The following is a 25,444-nucleotide window of genomic DNA, read 5'->3' on the forward strand; positions in this document are numbered from 1 at the left end:
TATTCTGCACTTGCGCACACTCATATGCGAAGTCGTAAAAGGTCTTACGCGCACGCGTAAACGCCTATGCGCATGTGTCAACGCGGCGCATGTGCAGAAAGTTTTTAGTTTTGAGGTCCGGATTATAGATCATTCCGAATTATGGGTGTCCGAATTAACGACTTTTGACTGTAATAATGGCTGAGTATCTTTTGTAATTGCCACCATTTTTAATTTAGTCAGTGCAGGTATTATTTTGGCTGTTATGCATAATAATTTTGCCATTTGCATGTGAAATGTTTTTGCAACTGTACATTTATGCATGTGTTCATGAATTTATAGCAGATCACATTTTAGAAAAGTATGTGTGCAAATATAAATACAATTTTTTGTTCACTGGCTGAGTAATTGCATTTCAGTATTTAAAAAGTTTTCAGTTTATGTATATTTAAAAAATATTTTTAATGTGTAATTTTATTATTAAGAAGTTGATCTCATATCAGAAGAGTTAGTTTCAAAATTGTTTCTGACTACTGGAAAATATGCTAAATATATTGATTTTATTGATAGTATGCTAATATATTAATTTTTTTTTGTATTAAATGTACACTGCGAAAAAAAAGGGGAGGACAGTTCTATTTCTCCCGTTTTACTGGGCCAATTGACGAAATTCAAATTGTGTGTGTCATGTCTCGAAAGCCTGACTTCGAATATATATTAGATTTATATATAGCTCTATTCTAACATAGGTATTTTGACACAAAATCAGACTTTTTTCTGAAATAACATACCAATTTTTTTCCATATTTTGACTCTACTACTCAAATTATGCCTAAATATGAAATTTTGTAAAATTTGGTGCGAAATTTACGGAGAAATTCATAAATTTATGTTGGCACTTTTTTTCAGTTTGAGCCAAGACTAGTTCACTTGGCGAACTTCTTAATACATGGCAACCTATTTTCCTTTTTATATTGTGCGTCAGCGGAAAAAAAGTCACAATTGCTCCTTTTTTTTTTCAAATAATGTTCTTTATATTATAATTTAATTATAATTGTTATTATTTTAAGTATTTTTTCTTTTTCAAATTTCATTTTAATTGTTTAAGTTGCATGGTTTCTTTTGAATAACTGTTTTAAAAATTGGTATTTACCCATTTGAAGTGCATAGTTTAAATAAAAGGTGCATCAATTGTTATTATTTTTTTCCAAATAGTTTTCTTTATAATTTTTTTTGTCATAGTTATTATACTAGGTAATTTTTAAATTTTTAGACTTTTTATTTTAATTGTTAGTGTTGCATTGTCTCTTCAGATAATTGTTTTAAAATTTTCTATTTATTGATTCGAACTGAGCATTTTAAATACATTTATTAATATAAATTTTCTGAAATTTGATTTTATTTATTTGAATTGCGTTTCTTTCGGAATAATACTTTGTTACCCAGACTACGATGCATTTAAAAACTGCATATATTCAAAGAGAAAATACAATTAAACACAGTTAACATGCCTTTCAATGCTCCATTCATTCAGAAAAGATATATAAACGAGAAAGATGTATAACTGACATTTTAACTTAGGATGACTTGCATATATTTCTATAAACAGCTTTATCATTTTGCTCATTGCCTAACACAATCTTATCATCCTACATTTAGTTTTTTAAAATGTTATTCATATTTTAGTCAAATATTTTATTTTTGAAATCGCAAGAATCAAATATCATAAGATTAAAAAAAATTTATATGTATATATATATTTAAAAAAAAAAAAAAAAAAAAAAAAAAACTAAATTTTATGCAAAAAATTATTTTTCTCATCTTAACCTTTTGAGGCTGGATCTTTGGTAGCAGTAAATGCCTTGAATGGACAGGGAATCTTGAACCGAATGCTTTCCTCCTTTAAGAAATCACCTCCTATTTGCAACAAAGATTCTTGTGTGTAGTTTAATGGATTCTCAGAGGAATGCATCTATGTTGCAAAAGGAAGGGAAGTGTAAGGATTAGTGACCAGACTTCAAGATGCTTTTCGTCACTGAGGGAAAATTTCATATTACAGTTGTTCTAGATTGAGACTACTGGGAAATGTGTAAACCTTCGTTGAAGAAAATGCTATTCTTTATATTATAGGACGTTACTTTTGTTTTTATAAAATTTTGGTTTGAATTTTAAATTACACTGCAAAACTAAGTGTCTTTACTAAGTGCTTACAATAATTATTTCTATTGTATCTGTATATTAATGTTATGTAAAAAAATATTTCAGCTATTTGATTATTTCCTGGGACAATTTAAAATTTAACTAGTCTTCATCTCAGTCTTTTTTTTTTTTTTTTTTAACTGTTAAATGTCCTTATAATTTTAAATTTGTTTTGGTATATATTATCAAATATAGCTATATCTTTGATTTTTCTTCCATACAGAGCATAATTAAAAAATAAACGCTTAAGCTATAGAAATGATTAAAAATTAAAGTTCAGTGGAACTGTTAAAATTATGCTCTATAGGCATAATGAAATTTTAATTTTACATAATAGTTCAAAATCTGCTTTATAATGTACTATTTAAAGAGGAAACTTTCAGCAAATTAGAATATAACTGGTTTAATTAAAAATTATTTTATTGTAGACTGTTAGTAGTGCAACGTCCAACTACATCAGTATTACTAATTAAAATTCAGTTCTTTTCCAAAATTAATGCATAATAAAACAGATTCTCAAAAACTGTTTTTTAGAATATTTTAGTTTTAAAAATTTGAAAAAAAAAAAAAAGATTATTTAATCATGTACTATTTTATACTCTTTATTGAAAATTAGTAAGTGATATAATTCAAGTATTAATAATAGAATGAACTTAAGTCATTAAAAATGTCAAATTATTTAGTATGCAAACCCATAATTCAAAATGCAAATTTTATTTGTCTAAAACTAAATTCTCACCCTCACAAAGGAATGTGCTCACTCGGGTACCAAAATTTAAGTAATTTCTTAGTGCAAAGAGTTTTTCAATTTGAAGGGAAAATTGTTTGTTATGCATAATGTCTGCAAAAACTGTGGGACAAAAGTTACATGATGATTAGTTGTTGTCTTCAATACTGTATTATATTGTTCTATATTGTGCTACATAATTCAGTGCATTAAGAGAAATTTCCAGATAATTTCAGGTGCCCAGTCAGCTAAATTCTCTCCTGTTTGAAATCATCGTCATCATCCCATGTGAATTTTTCTATTTCTTCTATTGTTTAAACCATTTCGTTTCAACTCCAGACTGTCATTGTAGCAGCTTTGACATCAACCATGGCGGCATATTTTATATGGTGGAATTTAAATTGTATGATATATTAGCGAGTACGTTTACTTGCAGTTACTCAAAAAATCTTCATTGTCAGGTCATGTGAAATCTATACTGACACAATTGAATTAACTGTTTTTCTCTTTTTTATTGATTTTTTTTTCAGATATTCATTGGTTTCATTAATACCTCGGTCATTATGCTGTTGTATCGAAACTATTTCATAACTGAGGCCCAAGGTGTCCCCCAGGAATTTGTCCTTGAACATAGTTGCTAAGATATATGTCTAATGAATGACAAAGGCATTCAATCACTTAAAAGGTCAAGGTTCAGAAATTCAGATGGGGAACGTGTGTTCTCTTAGAACAATGATTTGTACATTATTTGAGAGCTTTTACATCTTGGTTGTATTCTCGGAGCTCAATGGACAGTGAAATTTCACAAATGGGACTCTAATCCATTTTGACCATCTTACTTCAAAATTATTTGACTGTGAAATCAAGACACTGATACTGAGGTATCTTTTAAAATAACAGTACATCAGTACATCTGGAATCTAACGGCTAGAGATGACCTTTCAAACTGATTGACTAGTTTTAGTGTATTTACGATTTACAGGTTTTAGACTGAAATTGTAAAACTACTGTTGTTTCTTTGACACAGAATTTATATTTGTGTTCGTGTGATTTGTCTGAATAACAGTACCATCACAGTAAATTTCCGTGTGGGAAGGCCACTTCAGCATAAAAAGCTATGTATAGAAATAAAGACAGACAGAACTGTTAAGAATGAACTGATAAGATTGTAAGAAAAAGTGCTTGTACATGTATACAAATACATGAGAATTTATATTTGTTTGTGGAAATGTATACCTCCATATCCATGTAGTATGTATGTCTGCACTGATATAATATGGTATAAGTGCAGATATGTACATAAAGCGGCAAGCATGCATACCCTTAAATGGGAATAACGTATATACATACACGTACATGTACACCCACAGGCACACATATGCATTTATATTTATATATATGTGTTTGCTTGTGGATTTATGAATACCTGTATAAACATAAAGATATATGTATGTGTAATATATTTCATCGTCAAGCTCTTGAAGAAGTTTTCGTATTTCATCTTCAGTCAGACCTATTTTCCTTTTTGGCATATTGCTAGAAAAATGCCAAAATAATTCCTAAAAAACTTACGAAAATATGCAATATTCTAAAGCAATGCAAGGCTCTGTTTACAATTTACAAATGCAGTTATTGCAAATTCTGTAGCTATGTAGCTACAAGAACTAATAGAGAAAAATTGGGAAAATCCGGATTCTTAACACAAAGACCTTTGAAAGAGATAAAGTGGTTAAAACCCCAGGGACGTCAAATTTGACATTTCACCCCACTCTTTCAGCCTGGAAAATGGGGGGAAAAAGACATAGCCACTAAAGCGGGCAAACCCATCCTTTCAAACAGAGGACTCAATGGCCACTATAATGGCCATCCCATCTTCAAAAGGTTAATTGCTTGTTTGTTCTCTTCAGGCCTTCTGCAAGTATAGTAAAAAGCATCCAACTTTTTGAAACATCTTGATATTTCTGACATTCATTTTAAATAAAGTTATCGCCTTCCATTTCATAAAGGCCCACAAATGGCCGAGCGGTAAAGTCGCTGAACACTGGTAGTTCGCTCGGGGGTTCAAATCTCTGCAAACGGGATGGTTGCATGGACGTTTTCGTGGTTTTTGTCATGTATAATGTGTATACAAGCTGGTTTCCCTTAGAAAGTTCTTCCCGAATGCATCCCTCCTTTTAGGCAGATAGCCCTGCTTTGCCTTAACTTAATAATCCAGTTCAATCCATTTCATCAGTAGTTGGTCAAAGCCTCAGTTTTTAGAGGCTAGGTATTTTGAAGGCATGAGATGAAAGGAAAGACTGGTTTCATCAAGAGGGAAACTGTCTTTAGATGACATCCATATACGTCACTGGATAAATTCCTGAATCTTCAAATAATTCGACAGAGAAATCTATGGGATTCTCCGTTTATGATACGATATGTTGCTCTATGATGTAATTTACACAGCTATTTAGTCGAAAACCAGTCGCTCTTCACTTTAATCTGCAATAATATCGTTTTTGTCTTTTCCGTTAGCATAAACTGAGTTGCTAATATTTGTTGGTGTACACATCGAAGTGTTTTCTCTTTGAACACCCAACTCGGTTCGTCGGGGTAAAGGTAAAACAAAACAAGTTTGTTAATCAAAATTCATTAAAGTTTTATAAAATATGAAATAAATAATAAAACAAATTTAAAATTCAGAATTCGGTCTTCTAGGTTCACATGTTCAGAAGAAAGTCTACATTATTCAAAATTTGAAGGTCGGGTACCGTTGCTATTTCATAGTGCGAAGCACGTACCTACAACATGCAGATTTTTTCTTTTTTAATTTCCTTAAAAATAATACAGGACTATAATATTTGGTAGCAACAATTTGAAAACTGATAAGTTGTTGTGTTTTTTTTTTTTTTTTTCCCTGACACCAGTGGTTATGTTATTTTCTTCCTCATGTTCGTACGGGGTTTGTGTGGATTTGGAGTGAATAACGACAACACTTGATGAAGTATCGAAACACACTTTATTAGCTGATATTCATCAGAACAGCTCCAAAGTCACTTTTTACAGTCGTCGAAGATCTTCAATAAACACGCTGGAACAATTAGCGACACAGCCTTCACACTGTCAGGCAATAACGGTGGAGACAGCTTCACTGCAAAGCACCAGAGTACAGCTCCTGACTCTGCTCAGTCGTTCTCGGAACTCCATGTACTCTTGAGACTGTCCACGCTACAATTAGCGATGCACTGGATGACACACAGAGCACAGCTCCCGACTCTTTGATTCAGTCGTTCCCAGAGCTTAACAAACTCTCTCGACGATGCACTAACTGCGATAACTGCAGCGCGCAATGAACTGGAAGTTGCTCTGTCAGCACTATCCTTATCTTCAGGGCAGATATTTTTATTTTATTCGGCTTATAATTCCTTACTAAATGTAGTATTTCATCTCGAAGTACTCCGTCTTTGATATGATTTAAATCAAATTCCTCGTCATTATAAATATCACGAATACACATCAAATAGTTTTCTGGTTACAATATTCTAATTTCGACTATGCGTAATGTATGCTTTACGCATGCGTGCATTGAAAGAAATGTTTAGTAAAGTAAACAAATAAATATTAAGCTTTTTTTTTTTTGTAAATTTTGATACCCTTTAGATCATAATTGCTCTTTATTTCATAAATTACGGTTTCATATTTTTAATTTTATAATTTCTGCATGCCATCTTACCAGATTTAAACTGATGATCTATAATCCGGAAAAACCGATAATCCAGAATCGTCGAAGTCCCGACAAGTCCGGATTAAAGACTTTTGATTTTGATTGTATATATATATATTTTTTAAAGTTGGGACATGACCCAAACTGTTTGCTTAAAAATAAACATTATTTGTTTATTTTTAAGCAAACAGTTTTGGAAAATAAACATTAAACAAACTTTTTCAGTTTTAGACAGTTCAATTTAAATGCAGTTAAAGTAAAGTAGCAGACGATAACATGACGAAGGTAAAAATTTACTCTTAGAAATATTAAAAAAAAATAAATAAATAAAGGAAGAAATTAAAAAAAAGTTAAAAATTTGAATAATATCATCTATAATTTAAAAAAATAGCTTTTCATATAGTATTAATAAATATTTATTACGAATCTTTCAGAAAAAAATTTCATATAATTAATTCTCCATAAAAATTTAGGGTTAAAAATAGCTGTGACAATTCACTGTAACAAAAAATCTATAAACCACATTTGGCATTATTGTTGCTAAAAAAAAAAAGATGCCAAATTTCAAAATGCGAAAATATGAAAATTCATATTTATCTTAGAAAATTTAGAATAAAAAAACTCTAATTTTTTTTGCAGGTATGCTTAGAACTATACTTCTTTCTTTAATATGATGGTAAAACTTTTGTAGGTTATAATTTAAAATGTTTTTCAAAAAATTTATAAAAATTATTTAAAAACAGAAATTTAAAAAATAAAACACTAATAATGGGTTACTTTTATTTGGAATGAACCTAAATTTCGAAATGTAAAAGGAAAAATCAAATCATTTGCGGTTTTGCAGCTGAAGATGGTGGTTCGGTAAAACCATCAAAACTAGTCCTGTGAAAATTTGGTAAATATAACGCTGATTTTTGTTGTTTGACTTCTGAATTAGTATTTATTCGGCGTGTTATTGTGTCTTAATTAAAAAAAGAGATATTAAATAATATGCCAAATAAATATATGCCAAATTCAATTAACATTGAGGAGCTAAAATTTTGAGAGCAAGTTTTTTTAAAAACTACTCATACGATTTTTACAAAACTTGCCAGTCTAGCATAATTTGAGTTGCAGAATCGAAATATGGAAAAAAATTGGTATTTTATTTCAGAAAAAGTCTGATTTTGTGTCAAAATACCTATATTAGATAGTGCATTTTATATAAATCTAATATATATCCTAAGTCACACTTTCGAGACATGAAAAATGAAAAACGCAATTTGAATCAGCCCAATAGAACGGAATATACTGTCCAAATTTTTTTTTCGCAGTGTACAATGCATTTATTCTTTCATATTGATTAAGAAATAAATGTATAGTAATTAACACTTATGTATTTTAAGTTTTTTAGAAAGACTCTATATAAATACTTACAAGTAGCAATTGTATTAGAAATATTTTATCGTGAATTAAATATTACCCACCTTTATTTCTAGGACGAAATAATGAAATTAAAAAGTCACAATAAAAGAATGCTACATTTTCCACCTTTGGAGCAGGTGAGTATTTTTTCATAATTTTAAATCTGAATTTTACAGTTTGTAATTTTAGAGGTGTATTATCGCATGCATGTAGAAAACAAAAGCTTATAAAGCTGAGTTTGAATGAAATGAGCAGATCATTAAAATTTTATGTATTTTAGTATAGAAACATTCTGTGTTGATAAAATGCATATGTGTATGCAGTAGAATGATCAATATAATTTTAGTGCATCATTAATAAATTTAATAAATTAATAATTTTTCGTAAATCAGCTTAATAAATGAATAGCTTCTGTTAATAAATAATTACAACTTCATTACCAATATAATATAATAATAAACTATTTATGTCATATGCATCAAATAAAATATTTAATTTTTAATATCAATTATTAAAAAATAAAGTATCTTTTATTCTCTGGATTTCAGCACATCAAACAATTTTATTTGTGTACTTTTTATGGTTTTTTTCAGCAAAATTTTATTTTAACCAACTGTCTATTTTTTATCTTCTGATGCATTTTAATTACTTAATAGTCTCTTAAGCAGTTACTAAAAATGAAAGCATATATTATAGTAAGAAACTATTATAAAACTGAATAAAATTTTCCTGAACTAGCAATAGCTTATGCAAGAAGAATAACAGCACAGCTATAATTCTCAGGCAATGAAAACTTACCATAAAAATGGTCTACTTATTTTGTTACTGTTGGAGGAAACGCTTCCTCCCCTTTTTTTCCAGTTTTTAAAAACTACCAAGTTTTGCAGTTTTATGTGATGCTTATTTTTTATGGTATATATCTTTATCAGTTTGATTATATATTTTTTGTTTGGATATTGCTACTGTTTTTAACTTATGATACAAATCTAGATGCATTTCTTGTATCTAATTATGCTAAGTTCTCACGTAGTCAGTAGTTTTTCTGATTGTTTTTAAAGTTCATCTTTTTATTACTCAAGCATGCATCTCATTTTGAAATCATCAGGATTTTTTAATTTTAACTAATATACTTTTCCAATATGTAAGTGATATACTTTTCAAAGTATATAAACTTTGTACTTATCATCCATATTTTTTATTTTACTCTGAAGTCATCATTGTGCTAGATAAATTATTATCATTTATTGCATTTCATGGTAAACTTTAGAATGGTGCAGAATAACCATATGGGGTTTTGTTCTTAAAACCCGAATGAACCATTAGAAATATGAGACTGACAGGAAACCATTTTAAAATTGAAGGAACATTTGATACCCAAAATGATTAGTGATGGTATATCAGTATTTTTCCTACATATAATTTTGTACATGCATTTTTTGTAAATTTGTTTTGCACACTTTTTAGTCCAAAGGGGATTTGTCCCTGAAGGACTATTGTTTTCGTTTTGCGATTTTGCGTTGAATCACTATAAATGCCCGTTTCACTTTTCAAACTGTTGTCACCAAATGTTAGAGTCTGCATTATGTTTGAAGGAGTTAAATAATGAAAAATCTGCATAAATGTATGTATATTTCTCGCATTGTGATAAAACAACGGTACATAGAGCCATCGAATTTTGAATGATGTAATCCTCCTACGAATATGGGTATGTGGAAGATCAAATTTGGAATTTGTTTTATGATCGATTTCATATTTTGTAAAATTTTAACAAATTTTTGAGTAACAAACTCAACGATTTAAAAGCGAGCAATGGCAACACTCTACGAGGAAAGAAAAAACCTTTTTATCTCCAGCGCGCGGAACCGTGTATCAGAAATCCTAAAGATATGCTCATTATAAAATTACTTTGCAACATTGCTATTGAACTGAATTTTATGGTTTAAGTGCAAAGAACGTGATATTTAATAAATAAAGGTAACACACAGTTAAAAAAATGCTCCTTTGGATGTAATTTAAAATCTGAAACTATTCAGATTTTTTTTTAAATTTTATTTTTTACGTATTTGTATGTATTATATGTTTATAGATATTTTTTCTTTTATACATATTTTCTACATGTTTTATATTTGTTTATCATTTTTTAGACTTTTCGGTGTGATTACATTTCTTGGTTGTTTTTCGTTAGGAACTGTAGTCAAAATAATCAAATCATTAAAAGAATCTAATATTTTTACTCACTTCTCTGTAAAAAAATTAATATTTTGGTCTTTGTTGATTACTTTAGATGGGTGAAAGGAGGCTTCTCCATTTCTAGATATAAATTAGCTTGTACTTTTAATTTACCGATGACAAAGGAATAGTAACAGTTTCATGTTTTATTTATTTAATTACCTACAGTAGAGGACACCTGTTATATTTTTTATTCTTGTGTTTATGACCGAGCAGAGTCTAATAGATGCATTTCATCTATAAATAATCGTACTCGGATGGCATTTTATATTCTTAAATAAACTAAAATCTAAGATTAACATAAGGTTGCAAATAAATGCATATTTTATACATAAATATCCTGTCAACCATGTTGTGCTTATGGCACAAGTTAATACTGTGAGTTTTTGAATTCCATCTACAATAAAGTTCATTCCATATCTAAACTGAAACTCATTTGATATGAGGTGTCTCCTCTGTCTGATGATGTTTTCAGTTTCTTTTTGCAACATTTGTTATGTCTCTTCCCTTCATGGGAAAGAATACATTTCTCATGAGTCACTTGAAATAGACCTCTAAGACTTTTTCTCCAGTAAGCACAGTTTCTTTAGAAATGGCATAAAAGCATATTACAATGTTAGAAGAATGTATTAATTAAAAAAGAGAATATATACATAGTTATTACACTGGTAGTTTAATTATTTTTTATTTCTTTAAAATCTATCTAAAAGAACATTACTTATGGGATGACTTAATAATATATAGATGTTTTATGTATATTCTAATCTGAGGAATTAAGCTTGATAAAAGTTAGTTTCCATATTCTTTAAGATTCAATAGATATTTTAATTGTAAAAGAAGGGGTTGAATGTTAGATCTTTAGATCTTAAGTAAAGAATGTACAGTTAAACCTCATTATCAGGTCATCAGATTAGGTCACTTTGTTTATTAAAATTAGACTTTTCATATCCCTAGAAATTCCTTTTTCATTTCCATATAATGCACATTGGACTTGGGCTGTCAAGTCACAATCAAACTGTTGATGGAAAAAAAAATATTATTCATTCTGCAGAGGGAAAGCATTTCAAGGTTTTTTACCTTTTCATTCAAAATATTTTTCTGAATTGCAAATACATTCCTTAGAAATGGTTCACCATTGGCCAAGCGGTAAAGTTGCTGAACACTGATAGTTCAACATGGGCTCATATTAAGCAAATAGTCCTAGCATACTTTGCAATAATCAAATTAACCAAAGTAAACTATTCCTTAGAAATCTATTTAATCAATTTGCATCAGTCAAATGTATGCTGGCCATTTCTTTAAGGAGTAAATACACATACTTTCTATATTTCATTGCAGCTGCTATTGTAACCCCTTTGCTGTCCAAGAAATTGTTCCCACATTTTGAAAGAAACCAAGAAATTATTCTCGTCTCATATCTTTCTTGATTTTTAGACATAAGGTTAGTATAATGTTGATTAGAAGAAAGAAATTAGTAACAATGGAATTTCAAAATGTGAGCATGAGAAAATTTCTCCAAGTCACAATCAAAATGGTATTTTGAAGAGCACAAGCTGTCTTTAAAAAAAATCATAAAAAATGCTTTAGAATATATGTATCAATAAAGTCTTTTATTTGTAATTTTATTTTCTAAAGCTGATTTGTGCTGAAAAAAGATTTAGTCTTACATGTCCAAATAACTGTCACTTCAGATAATTTTTTGCTGGTAGCAAAAGTGACTCTTAATGAGGTTTTATTAATTGTACATGCTTAAGTATGGAAAGTACTTACATATTGATAATATGTTCAAAAATTTGCAATTAAACATATTAAAACACAGATATAATACACTTTATTAATCTGCATAAAATATACATAAAAATATAATTATAAATTATACAAAACAAATTAAAGCATAAAATATATTTGTGTACAATATTTCCTTGTGTATTTTTCTCCCTAGCTTTTTAATACCAGGTTCTGAAAATTAAAAAAAAATATTCATGCCATTTTTTGCTTCCTCAGTCCATTCAGAGAACGAGCGCCCCTAAATTTTTTAAAATGGATTCATCCATGTTGTGTTTATTGTTGTCTTACTAACAAATAAAAACCTATGCAAGCTACCTGCAAAGATTATGCTGAACTTTCCCTTCCAACTGTCGAACTCTATGCTAGCCTTGTAGAAGAATTGACCCATCATGGCCAGGCAAATGCTAACCAACATTTAGTGTATTATTTAACTAAGTCAGCTACACATTTACCATAATTAATTTATTTATGGATAATTTGAGGCCTAAGGTGGTAACAGAGACAATAATAAGAACAAACTAGATTCAAGTTATAGAGAATTAGAAATGAAGATGTCTTATTAAAATTATACTGTGAATATTACTGTGCATTTCTTATTGGAATATAAGTTTCTTTTTAAAGATATAATGTTGTAATAATTGCCTGTAGTTTATTTATGTGTACTTTTCATTTGGTACGTTCTTACTGTAAGTTACTTACTTACTTACTGTTCTTACATCCGTCAGAATTTAAATTATTCACATGGTTTTCCCCACTAAATTTTTGGACGGTAAAATTAGTAAAAAAAAGGGGGGAGTACACAAGGAAATACAGTACTCTAGTTTCTACTTTCTATTTTGTTTTTTAAGTATTTTTGCTATTTTTCTTTTATACATGTTTATCTATATTCCCATTAATGAGACTTTTGTGACCATACATTTTATCTTTTATTAGACGATTCCGCAAAGTTCAACTTCTAATTCAATACGACCAAATACAATGAGGTTAGTAATATTATTTGGAAATCATGTTCGTTTGGGCTCAAATCCCAGTGAACATAAATGGAAAATGTATGTTGAAGTCGATGAAGGTGACAGCCCATTGACTACTGTAGCTTGTATAAAAGAAGTTAGCTTCGAGTGTCGGCATGCAGGATTACCACTTTCGAGAATAACTCAGGTATATTAATTGTATTTTTATCATATGTGTATTTGAATTTAAAACATTTTGCTAAAATAGTAGTTTAGTTAATAGTAATTCTTTGTTCTTGATAGATAAAAATGTAGACTCTTAGCGATATGTTAAAACTGAGTTATTTTCAGAGGGTATTGACGGCTTCTAGATAGTCATGTAAAGATTGAGATGTTTAATGATATGACACAGTGAAAGCCTGACTATCCAACCTTCAACTAACCGGAATATTTCAGAAAAATTTTTTCCTGAAAATTTTGGTAAATGAGAGGTTTGTAATGTCATTATAGAGCTCATAACACTATTAACACACATGTGTTGTAGCCAAACAGTGTGATTTAGCGCCAGTGATGGACAAGCAACAATGCCATAAGAAGTTCATTTTGGTTTAATGTAAATTTGATTAATTCTGGATAAGTTGGTTTAATTTTTATAAAGAAAGATATAAGTTCTATTTATTTTCCTTTCGTGTTGAAAAATAACTAATATTTGGGACTGGATTAATATTTAGAAGTGGATTACTTTCAAAGTTATAGAATTCAGTCATAAAACAAGCCATAATATGTGACTTTGAAAATAGATAAATAATGGCTATGTAACATGAAAAATTACAATAAGTGATTTAACTTTTTAATGTGCTATATCTGTAATTTGATCTCTTTATTAGCTAACTAAATAAAGAATAATCTGTTCGTTTAAACTTTTACCAGAACAACTGGCAAGATCTCTGCCCAACTTGCACATTTGGTTGGATTTCATAATGTATTGTATTTAATGTTTTACTTTCATGTTTAAGGCCTATGAAATATATCGGCTTATATGTTTATGTTTCAAATGCCTTTTTTTAAAAATCTTGTTGTAATTTAAAATGAAGGCTTTTGATATTCAAAACAAATAAGATGATTATTTTTATAATTTTAGAGCGGAAAAGTTTCCCATTGATTTGGTCTTTCTAACACGAAAGTGTTACTGGCCACTTCTTGCCAATCTTACTCAATCAATAAAGCATAAGTGGCCAGAACCTTATGCTTTATTGATTGAGTAAGATTGGCAAATTTTAGTCCACTTGTATACCCCGAAACCAGGTTAAAAGTGTATGGTAAAAGGTAAAAAGTGTACAATGTCCATATCAGAATGACTGATAAAATTTCATAAAGATGCAACATTATTCATATTATCATCAGAATTTATTTACTCAAGTTGCATATGCATATGGGAAAATATTACAGCATTTCCAAAAACGAAATAAAAAGAGCTCTGAGCAGTGTACCTCCAAACATCAAGTCTCAGAGTGTCAGTGAACACTGACTCCTGTTCCTTTCTTTCCCACCCAAGCCACATCACCACCTCTCCTCCTTTGCTTTCATTTGAGGTGCACCTTTTCAGAATGTGGTCCAGTGATTGTTATACAATAAAATACAGGTTTTTAAAGATTTAAAACTAGAAATCTGGGCAATTTGAATTCATTAACATTCAGCTTTCATATTTTGGGAGAAAATTCAGAATGGAAAACAAAAAAACAAAAACAAAACAAAAAACAAACCAAAAAAAAAAAAAAAAAAAAAAATATTAACATTGCTTAAGAATTATTTTGAAAGAAAAATATTTTTTAAATGTTTATTGTTCAATATTTATGATTTAATATAACTATGTATAAATAATTTTTCTTTTTTCCCCCTCCCGAAAGCCTCCTTTTGTCATGGATAGATGGTGCGTCGGAATAAAACCCGATACTGCCGTCACATGTATTGTGACATATGAAGTGAGCTACTGAAATTTTTTTCTTCATTATTAGAATATTTTGAATTGAAAATATTTTTATTAAGTAAAATGTCTTATTGGCATTGATTTTATAAAAAAATACTCATGCTAATTTCAAGGGAGTCAATTGTAAAATCCCTCTCCTTCAAATAGCAAAAGCATACTGTGCCAGGGAAGGCTCACTTCAAGTAAAAAATTTTCCATACATTGCCATTCAACATTGAAAGTTTTCATTTTTACTTCCTTGTACGAAGTAAAAAGGAAGTATTGTAATCGCGAAAAGTTTCAGGCAGCATATTTCAACGAAAATATCAATTTTGACTGCAATCGAAAGCAATTTAACGATGTTTTTGCGTGATATCTGTACGTAAGGGCAGAATAAAATACTCTTTTCCTTCAAAAAAATTATAAAACTGCTTTAAAATGAATTCTGAAGATAAATTTTCGTGGCGTCTGTACGAACGTATGTACGTACGTACATATCTTGCATAACTCAAAAAACGAGTAGCCTCAGAACATTGAAATTTTGTATCTAGGACTGCTACAATACGTAGATGTGCACCTCGTATTTTGGTTGCAATCGGCCGCACCAAACGTATATAAATATATTTATATATATATCCACTCTGTTACCCGGCTCAGTGATCTCCATTTCTTTACTCTTATATGTTTGTAAATTGTAAATTTTTTGCTTTCAAAATGATTGAATTATGTTGTTCTTATCTTCCAGTTAAGGTTTTTATGCCTTTAGTAAATCTCTATGCAATATTTTTAGAATTATCAACAATTTTAAAGTTGTTTAAGTGGCACTAAGCCTAATACTTCTTTTGACAGCGGCCATTGTTTGTTTACATTTGAAACAGCAGGATAGTGGATTTGTTGCTAATCTAGAGAAACTTAGCTTCGCAACAACAAAGATAACACCTTCATTTATTATTATCATTGCCAATTAAATCATGGTTAATCCTTTCTGGAATTTTTTCAAGGAAATAAGTGTTTAAGATTTACTTCGTAATTCTTAATATAGATATTTTGAGTTTTTATGTATTTTTGCCTTCTCGCGAAGTGAGAACTGAATTAATTGAATGAGAAATACTCAATCGTCTGTGAAAAACTTTCTTTTTTGTTTTGTTTGCTTAATTTCTTTTATACATCATTCTAGCTTTATTATAGTATTTGAATAGAACATGTGGAAACAATTAGATAATTCTATTCTTTAAATGATATAAATTTTGTGCATTCTGAGTTATAATATGAACAAAATATAATACTGTTAAGTGAACCTAGCGCCAGAGTGTCGCTATGGTAAACAAAGTGAATTTTAAAGAATGCATTTATTCTATTGTGGTTTATGTGCTGTCGGCGAAGTAGATTTAATTCAATCAAATAAGTTTAAATGAAATGCAAGAAAAAATACGTATAATTTAATATTCCATACAAGGAAGTCATGTGGTGTACACATCAGATTTTTCATTTGAAAATTTCTAAATGATGTACTTGATTATTAAAATAACCTCCAATTTTTATTTTTAGTCTATTGTGAAAAAGCCAAGGTTCACTCAGCATTTACATCAAGTTGCTGCTGAAGGAAATACATCTATGCAAAAAGAAGTAAACCTCACACTTCGTGGGCTACCTCACACGGACAAGAAACGACGTGCACAGCATTGCAGAAGTGCTCCTATCTTACCAGAAGTTTGGCAGAATCGTTTCTTTCCAGAATCTTTCTCTTTACCACCTGAGAAAACAGGTATTGGCTATATACACTAATACCTATCATATAAAATGCTTTCAGATTTATTTTTCATTCATTCAAGTATCAAAATCTTGGGTAGTTTGCATTTTCATTTACTATTTATTTTTGGAAATATTATAAATGTTTTACAATTATGTAAGCTTAGATAGTAGATTTTTGCATTAGTTTTTAGGTAGAGGCTTGGTATCTAAAATTAGGATAATAAATACAAACTGTAACTCAAAACTTTGAACTAACCAAATTTTATCCATTTTTTAAAATTAAAAATTTACCCATTTTATCCATATTTGTCTGAATGATTTCCCTGACAACAATCACCATTCCATACATAGAAACCAGACTTAAAAATGCATATTTTCTATTTGCTTCAAAAAATAGCAATGTCCACCATTTGTTAATTAGATAATTTTCTCATATTCTCAATTTTTAAGGCCTTTTTCTGGAATTCAAGTATTTTATTACACTCTAAGTTTTAGAAATTATATGATATATCAAGGTATTAATTTCAATTATCCTCAAAAACACTTTATTATGCTATTTTTAAATCTCTTTGCATTTCTAATCTTTTTTTATTATTATTAAATAGTACTCTTGATTACATCTCATTTTGAAATGCATGTTCAAAATAGATGATAAATGTCATTTATTATCAGTAGGGGGCAGGGGGGAATCTCCATATCTGAAATCCATGTGACATTAAGCAAAATGTTACTACTAAGTTATCCCAGTCTTTATTTAATGACAAATTTCTGACAATCATGTAATCATGATTCATCAGTGCAGTTAGAATTCATAATATTAAATTTAAAACTTTCTAGAATAAACTAGGCACTATTTCATAACTAAAATGTATAGCTTTGGCCACTTTATGATTTTACATTTATTTTGAAACAGGTTTGCGATAAATGAAAATCAACTTTTTATCATTGAATATAAGCAATATTTATTCACAGTTTCAGTATTTAGTGTTTCCAACTTTAATTACAGCAGTAATTCTATGTTGCATAATAGCCACTAGATTATGACATTCTCCTACATTTATAACATTTCAAAATTGTTCAAAAGCATTTTTGAGGGAAATTTTAGATGCTATTGGAGAGTGGCATAGCTTTCACTTTAAAAGACCTATAACTGTTTTACCTGGCTAAGATCTGGAGACTGTGATGGTCAGTCTAAAAGATCAATTTGATTATGAAGAGTCTGGTGCATTGAAGTTATCTATTCCTAGCAGGGTGTGTTATCTTGCTAAAACTTGATGCCATCCATGTTTGTATCACCAAATAATTTTACAAAAGAATGGTTTGGTTCAAGTCTGGTTTCAAGAACATTGGTATATTTCCAGCTAATCATGTGGCCTTCACAAGTGCCCATTTTGCCTGCATGAAAGTACATTTAACCCCTACAAATCCTCAGATCATAAAACTGCATCCTCCATTTTTTTTTTTTTTTTTTTTTTTACAGTGGGAACTGCATACTCTGTTGTATTCTTTACCATTTCTTTGTCTCATAAAGGATGTCTTAGGTGTAACAAACACCAAAATTCGACATAGTTCTTTTTTCTATTTAAGTGTAAAACTTGTTTTCTTAAAAACATCTTAAATTATATTGTACAGCATACTGTAAGCTTGTAGGATTTTAGGCAGTCTCTATTTGAGTTTCTATTATTTAAAAACAAGATATAGTACCATTGTTGAACATTTAGATTCTTTACGCTTTGGCAGTTTTTGTAAGGATTACTCTTAATTTTCAAATTATCAACTAACTAGCACAATGCAGTAATAAAACTTAACACTAAAGCAAAGTAGCCTGGCCACTTTTGACAAAACTCATTTTGTTTTTAAAGAAAATGATAAAAATAAATTAAAGAATTGTTCCTTTGCTTTATTTTGTTAGATTGTTATTCATATAAAAATTAATTCATAATTTTATGCAAATAAACATTTTTGCGACTGACTGCTACTTCCAGTTCATGTACTTAAGATAGAAGTCAAATTAGCCTAGATTAAATAATCTTCTTAGGAGTTAATTGAATTGAATAAGGTGGATATTGTTTAACAAATATTAAGAGTATTATGTGGAGTGTAATTGTTCACCTCTTTTGTGAAGGGGGGCAGAAATTGGGCTCCACACTCATTAAAAAATCAGCGTCGCCATTCAGGACAAGACATTTATTCCTACTCACTATACATATACTATGATACAGAAAAACTAGAAAGATTTTCCAGCGCCATCTCTCAGCAGCAGTGGAGGTCATAATAGTAATTGATGATATCAGACATTTAGTTCTTGCTATATTAAGATGCTATTGTTCTTTCCCTTTCTTTAATCACTTAGTTAACTATTCTTGTTATCTAAATTTATTGTGTTAAATAATGCTTTCAGCTATCTTCCATATCTTGGCGAAGTATTACCAATAAAATATTCTTTGTGTGTCTGCTAGTAGAATTGCAGCCAAGGTATTATAACTAATTTTATGTCTGCAAAAATTCTTAAGGAAGATGGTTTTTTACACACAAATTCTGACTGTATTATTAAAGATAAGCAAGAGTCTTTTAATATCTTAAATACTGTGCAGTTTTTTGATAAAGTTTAGAAGAGAGTTTCAACAAATTATCTGGAAAGGAATTTCTTTATGAATTTAAGTATAATTTTGAAGACTTTTCCTAATGTAGCATTTGTCTTTAAAAATAAATAAATAATAAAAAAGTATATTAAAAAAACTTAGCCACAGAGTCTGGGTAGGAAATAATTAGTAAAGATGACACCATGAATTTCCTAATTAATTTAGGAAGGAGGCACAAAGACAGTTTTCAATTGAAGATTTAGAAGAATAGATAGAACATTGTGATGCATCTGAAGAGGTAAAGACATATATATATATATAAACAGAATAAACTAAAAAGTCATTTTCATGGAATTTGTAATGTAATGAAAACTAATCGTACAGTTTATTAGTTAATTGATTAAGGCAAAGCAGCCTAGAGGAAAAAATTGTAAAGGAATTTTTTAGGGAAAACTAGCTTGTATCTATGTAACACATGTGGAAAACTCCCATGCAACCAGCCTTTTCACCAAGATTTGATCCCAGATCATTCAGCAACTTTAGAAGCTTGGTCTAATCTTGAAAGCAAACATTATAGTTGAAGAATGTCTTAGAACTAGCAATGAAGTAACTGTCTTAGGAAGAATTTTATAATCAAATGACTACTTATTCAAAGCAGCCAAGTTTCAATTGGTCCAGTTAAATTTCAATTTTTGCCAACCCTGATTTCTGATAAAAATTATCTTTTTGTGGCTATTAGTTAATTACACTGCATTCTTTATTTAAAGAATCTTTTAATATATGGTATCTTTCTTTAAATTTCAGCAAGTAGCTGCTCTAGTCAATCTCATTTTCAGTTTTGTAAAAATATACTTCCTCTACATAACATTATCATTATTAGAGAATTATGATTAATTTTTATAACATGCATATCAGCAATTTGCTTAAATTTATATTGCTATGCTTTATATTTTTCTTTAACTAAGTTTGCCATTCTGTTGTTAAAATATGAATGCTACCATACATGTATAAATTTTTTTGCTAATGTTTTCCTGTTTTACACACATTTGAGGTACTTTACAAAATATTCAGAATAAAAAATGCAGTTTATTTCATTAAATTTTTAGATCATTAGATTTACACAATATTATAAACTATTCATACACTGAAGTGACAAAAGTCATGGGATAGCAATATGCAAATATACAGATGGCAATAGTATCAAGTAGAAAATGTATAAACGCGAAGTCCTTTGGCAGGGCTTTCATTTGTGTTCAAGTTATTCATGTGAAGAGGCTTTGACGTGATTATGGCCACACGACGAGAATTAACAGACTTTGAATGCGGAATGGTAGTTGGAGCTAGATGCATGGGTCATTCCATTTCGGATATCGTTAGGGAATTCAACATTCCGAGATCCACAGTGTCAAGAGTATCTAATTTCAGGCATAACATCCCACCATGGACAGCGCAGTGGCCGATTACCTGCACTTAACGACCGAGACCAGCGACGTTGGCGTAAAGCTGTCAATGTTCACAGACAAGCAACACTGCGTCAAATAACCGCAGAAATCAATGTGGGACGTACAAGGTACGTGTCCGATAGGACAGTGCGGTGAAATATGTCTTCCTTGTGCTATGCCAGCAGAAGACTGACTCGAGTGCTTTTACTGACAGCACGACATCGCCTGCAGTGACTCTCGTGGGCTCGTGAGCATATTGGTTGGTCCCTAAACAAATGGAAAACCGTGGATTGGTCAGATGAGTCACGATTTCAGTTGGTAAGAGCTGATGTTAGGGTTCGAGTGTGGTGCAGACCCCACGAAGCCATGGACCCAAGTTGTCAACAAGGCACTGTTCAAGCTGGTGGTGGTTCCATAATGGTCTGGGCTGTTTTTACATGGCATGGACTTGGTCCTCTGCTGCAACTGAACCGATCATTGACTGGAAATGGATACCTTCAGCTACTTGGAGATCACTTACAGCCATTTATGGACTTCACGTACTCAAACAACGATGGGATTTTTATGGATGACAATGCACCATGTCACTGGGCCACAATTATTCATGATTGGTTAGAAGAACATTCTGGACAATTCCAGCAAATGATCTGGCCACCTAGATCGCCCGACATGAATCCCATCGAACATTTATGGGACATCATTGAGAGATCAGTTCGTGCCCAAAACCCTGTACCGTCAACACTTTCACAATTATGGACGTCTATAGAGGCAGCATGGCTTAATATTCCTGCAGGGGACTTCCGACGACTTGTTGAGTCCATGCCACGTCGAGTTGCTGCACTTCGTCAGGCAAAAGGAGGATCGACAAAATATTAGGAGGTATCCCATGACTTTTGTCACTTCAGTGTATATTCATAATAGTTCTCCATTTTAGAATGAAATATCCATTTATTAAAAGGGCATAAGAGTTTATATGCTTTTTATGTTACATCAAGATAGCATTTAGATATTAATTTTTTTGGCTATTAATCTGCAAAATAATTATTTGCACAAATGATTAGTGCTTGAATTTTATTTTAGAAAAAGGCACCTGGGCTAAAGTTGTTGCAGGAGAGACTACGATTCCACCATTGCAGAAAAATAAAAAATTTGGGGGCTTTGAAGATTCTGGTTCAAGTAGTGATGGAGAAAGTATATTTGAGAGCATGAAGAGCATTGGTAGACAGCTTCTTGAAGACACACAACCAAGGGCTAGATTAAAAAAAGTTTCATTTACACTACATGAATCCAGTTCATCAGAATCAATAGGAAGTGATTCTGCCCAGTTTTCATCTAAAGTTTTTCGAGAAAGACGTTGTAGCACACCATCTTGTCGGCCTCGTTTCAAGTACAGACATTCTGCTAGTGATTCAGGCTTTCCCATCAACAAGGATATCAAATCAAAGTTTGATAAGGACTCCCGTTTTGTTAAGTTTCGTGAATGCCGCATACGCCTTCAGAGTGAAGTTGATAGATTCATGAGTGGTGACAAAGAAGATGCATCTTTTGAATCTGTTGCTAGGAAAGCTAAGGAAGTATTTAGTGAGCCTGTGGAAGATGCTTTTGGTGAGTTTCCCCTTCATTTTCGGAGACACAATAGGGGTCTTAGAGGCCAGGATAGGGGGAATTTATTCCAGCCAGAAAAAGGAGAACCAAAACTACGATCATGGAGTTTAGATAGAAACGCTTTGTGACAATAAGTACTTTAAATATTAAATTCATTGAGCATTTTCTTTGACTGCTTTTTGAAAAGCACATTTACAAATGGAGCCATTAGAAAGAAGTGGTTAAAGGCTTTCTTTGCAGTATTTTTATGCAACAAAATAGCTAAATTTTCCCATATTACCTCATTGGTTATCATAAAGAAAGCTATATAACAGTATTTCTGCCATTATTTTCAAATAACTATGCAGGAGTTATTGCAGAACTAGTCAAAAATATTGTGCAATCAATTTTTGCATTCTAAATGAAATATATGGAAATGCTTGTATAATAATCAGCACTTTCTTGATAAATATGACTATTGTTGCCTATATATCGCATAACTCAACTCAAGACATTCTAAAGTAATTGTTTAAACAAATTAAAGCAATTTGAGATTAATTAAATCATGAAACTAAATTGGATGGACTAATTCTTAAGCAAAATTTCAAAATATTTGAATTATGCATCATTTTTATGTTTTATCATCATCTATGCTTCTTTTGAATATTTTTTGAATCCTACCCTCAAAAGAATCGAATTTTTATTTGAATTGTAGTTTTTATTTTGGAATGAAATACAGTACAAAGTCCGAAATCTAAACATCTAACATCTGGGATGATCCAAAATCCAGACTTCCAAATCACCAACAGTCTTTTTTTTTTTTTTTTTTTTTTTTTTAGAAATTTGTTAAAATGCTGTGCATTTGCACGCATTTGATATTTTTTATAATAAAGCAATAAAATAAATGTTTGAATTTAGGGAGGCACTTGGCAGCATAATTTTGGACCTGCAGAGACTGCACAGGGCTACAAAATGTCTAGTGTCAGCCCTAGATAAGCCTTGAAGTTTATGTGAGAATTTATTTGGTTTCAGATAAGCATGTGTAGGAGAGTTATAAGTATAATAAATAACCAGAGTAATATAAGTCAGGTTTAACTTCGTCAGTGTGCGGCAAGACAAAATTTAGTGGAACAACATGTGAATCTCTAGTCTTATGGTACATCACCAGTAGTTTTATGATAATAGCTGTGAATTTGAAGATTTTCAGATATCAGAAAACAAAAGGCAAAATTTTCCATTTAATGGAAATTGTGAAGAAAGTAACAAAATGGTAATTAATGATGATAACAGAAGTTTTTCATTGCACTCACAATGCAGTCGACTAACAAATGGCAAAACCTGTAGCTTGGTTCTAAATAATCAGATAAATCAGAAAATATCACTAGTGATGGTGAAGAACGCGACTGAGAGGTTGCTAAGAATGAAAATATTTTGATCAACAATTTAGTAAGAATTCTCAACATGGTAATTACAGGAATTTTACAATGGAATTTTGTAACTGAACAAGAAATTATGCCTGTCTATAGAATTAGAGAAAGAATAAACACAAAAAATTAATATTGAACCTTTTTTGTGTAAATTTTATTCCATTAAGGTCAGAAATGCTTCATTTTTTTCATATTTCTAATTTTATAATTTCTGCATGTCATCTTACTAGATTTAAACTGATGATCTAACATGTAGGAGAATCTTAAATCCAGAATTGCTGAAGTCCCTGATAAATCCAGATTATGGACTTTGTACTGTACATAAGTTATTCTGTTGCTCATGTTATTGCTATTTAAAATACTTTAAATGATTTATTTAAATTATCTGTTTAAAAGTCTTAATTAAGTAGTATAAAATTAATTAAGTAATATAAAACTGTCTGTTTGCATAAACAAACAATAATGTAAAATTTTAAATTTAATTCACATTATTAATTTTTATAAAAGTTTATGTCTGAGGTTTTATTATCTTGAATAGTACATTGTAATTTGAAAACCTTAATTTCCAGTTTGATAATAATTGTCATCCCATTGTATATATAATGAACTAAATTATTCATGTACAAAATTTCTTGTATTACTTTCCATGAGTATAAACAAAATTTAAAATTTAATACCATTTTCAACATGAAGATAAAATTCTCAGTTCTCAGTAAATTAGTAGCAATTCAATTATTTATTAAAGGCTGAACAATTTATCTTGCTGTTTCTTTCTTTTGAAAAATCATATTATGTGTGTTGTATGGAAAGTGTACATCTTAAATATAGGGTGGGACATAAATTTTTGTACTTTTGAAAATGCTATTAAAAATGATAAACTTTGGTATAACAGAATTAAACATGTCTGAGAGTTTAATTTTTAAAAATAACACTGCCAGAAATGACCATATTCATGACTTTGTCTGTCTTGCAATGAACACAAAGGTTTTGGTAAACATGCTGACACACTGCACATGTAATTGCTACTGTCTCATCATTAATATGTTCTTCCATTTGGGTTTTACTGTCAGTTTACTTTTGCATACCCTTATTTTAAGATAATAATTAATATGAAAAAGATCCAGGTTCTTGGAGGCTAAGAGAAATTTTCTGTATGGGAAATCACTATTGAGGAATACTTTTTTTAACCAAAGATATGGCACAGCTTTCACATTCTTATAACTTTGGTGCCAGATATTCCAGAAAGATTTCACTTATTCAGCTGAAGTTAAAAGCAAAATTATTTCCCTGATCTCAAAGAAATACGGACCGATTATGCCTTCAAATGATATGCTCACCCACAATATTGTTTTAGGTGAATCGTGTTTATGGATTGTCAGGTTTGAATCTTGGAAAATAGGCATTTTTATGGTTTTCTTCATGTGTAATGTGGATACAAGCAAATTTCTGTTAAAAAGGCTTCACCAAAGACATCTCTTCGATTAGGCAGATAAAACCAAAACCTTTAGGGACTGTCAAATCTTTTCTAAAAACTTAGCCATCCTACTTGTTTTCAGACCACTTGTGTCTGAATTTCCTGGCCCATGATTTAATTAACCTTGCAACATTGATTAATGTTGTGCAAATCATAGCATAACCAATACAAGCAACCTAGGACTATAATAAGAATTGTTATTTTTGTAAAAGTATTATGCAAGACTGTTCAACCATGA

General features: G+C 30.3%; 1 protein-coding gene across 2 annotated transcripts in view; it reads left to right on the forward strand.

Moving 5' to 3' along the window:
* Positions 1 to 24,631, forward strand: part of LOC118183191 (mitogen-activated protein kinase kinase kinase 20-like) — a 123,256-nt gene extending 98,625 nt beyond the window's left edge. For both annotated transcript variants that reach the window (XM_085824032.1, XM_085824033.1), the window contains 5 exons: positions 8,087 to 8,149; positions 12,963 to 13,187; positions 14,887 to 14,961; positions 16,494 to 16,710; positions 21,802 to 24,631. In XM_085824032.1, the coding sequence (XP_085680158.1) occupies positions 8,087 to 8,149; positions 12,963 to 13,187; positions 14,887 to 14,961; positions 16,494 to 16,710; positions 21,802 to 22,454 (1,233 nt within the window). In that variant the 3' untranslated portion in view covers positions 22,455 to 24,631. The remainder of the gene's footprint in view (positions 1 to 8,086; positions 8,150 to 12,962; positions 13,188 to 14,886; positions 14,962 to 16,493; positions 16,711 to 21,801) is intronic.
* Positions 24,632 to 25,444: the final 813 nt, after the last annotated feature.

Source organism: Stegodyphus dumicola, chromosome 9 (genome assembly GCF_044657685.1).
Source record: "Stegodyphus dumicola isolate Sdum_Otavi_A_Nest chromosome 9, ASM4465768v1".
Classification (NCBI taxonomy): Eukaryota; Metazoa; Arthropoda; class Arachnida; order Araneae; family Eresidae; genus Stegodyphus; species Stegodyphus dumicola.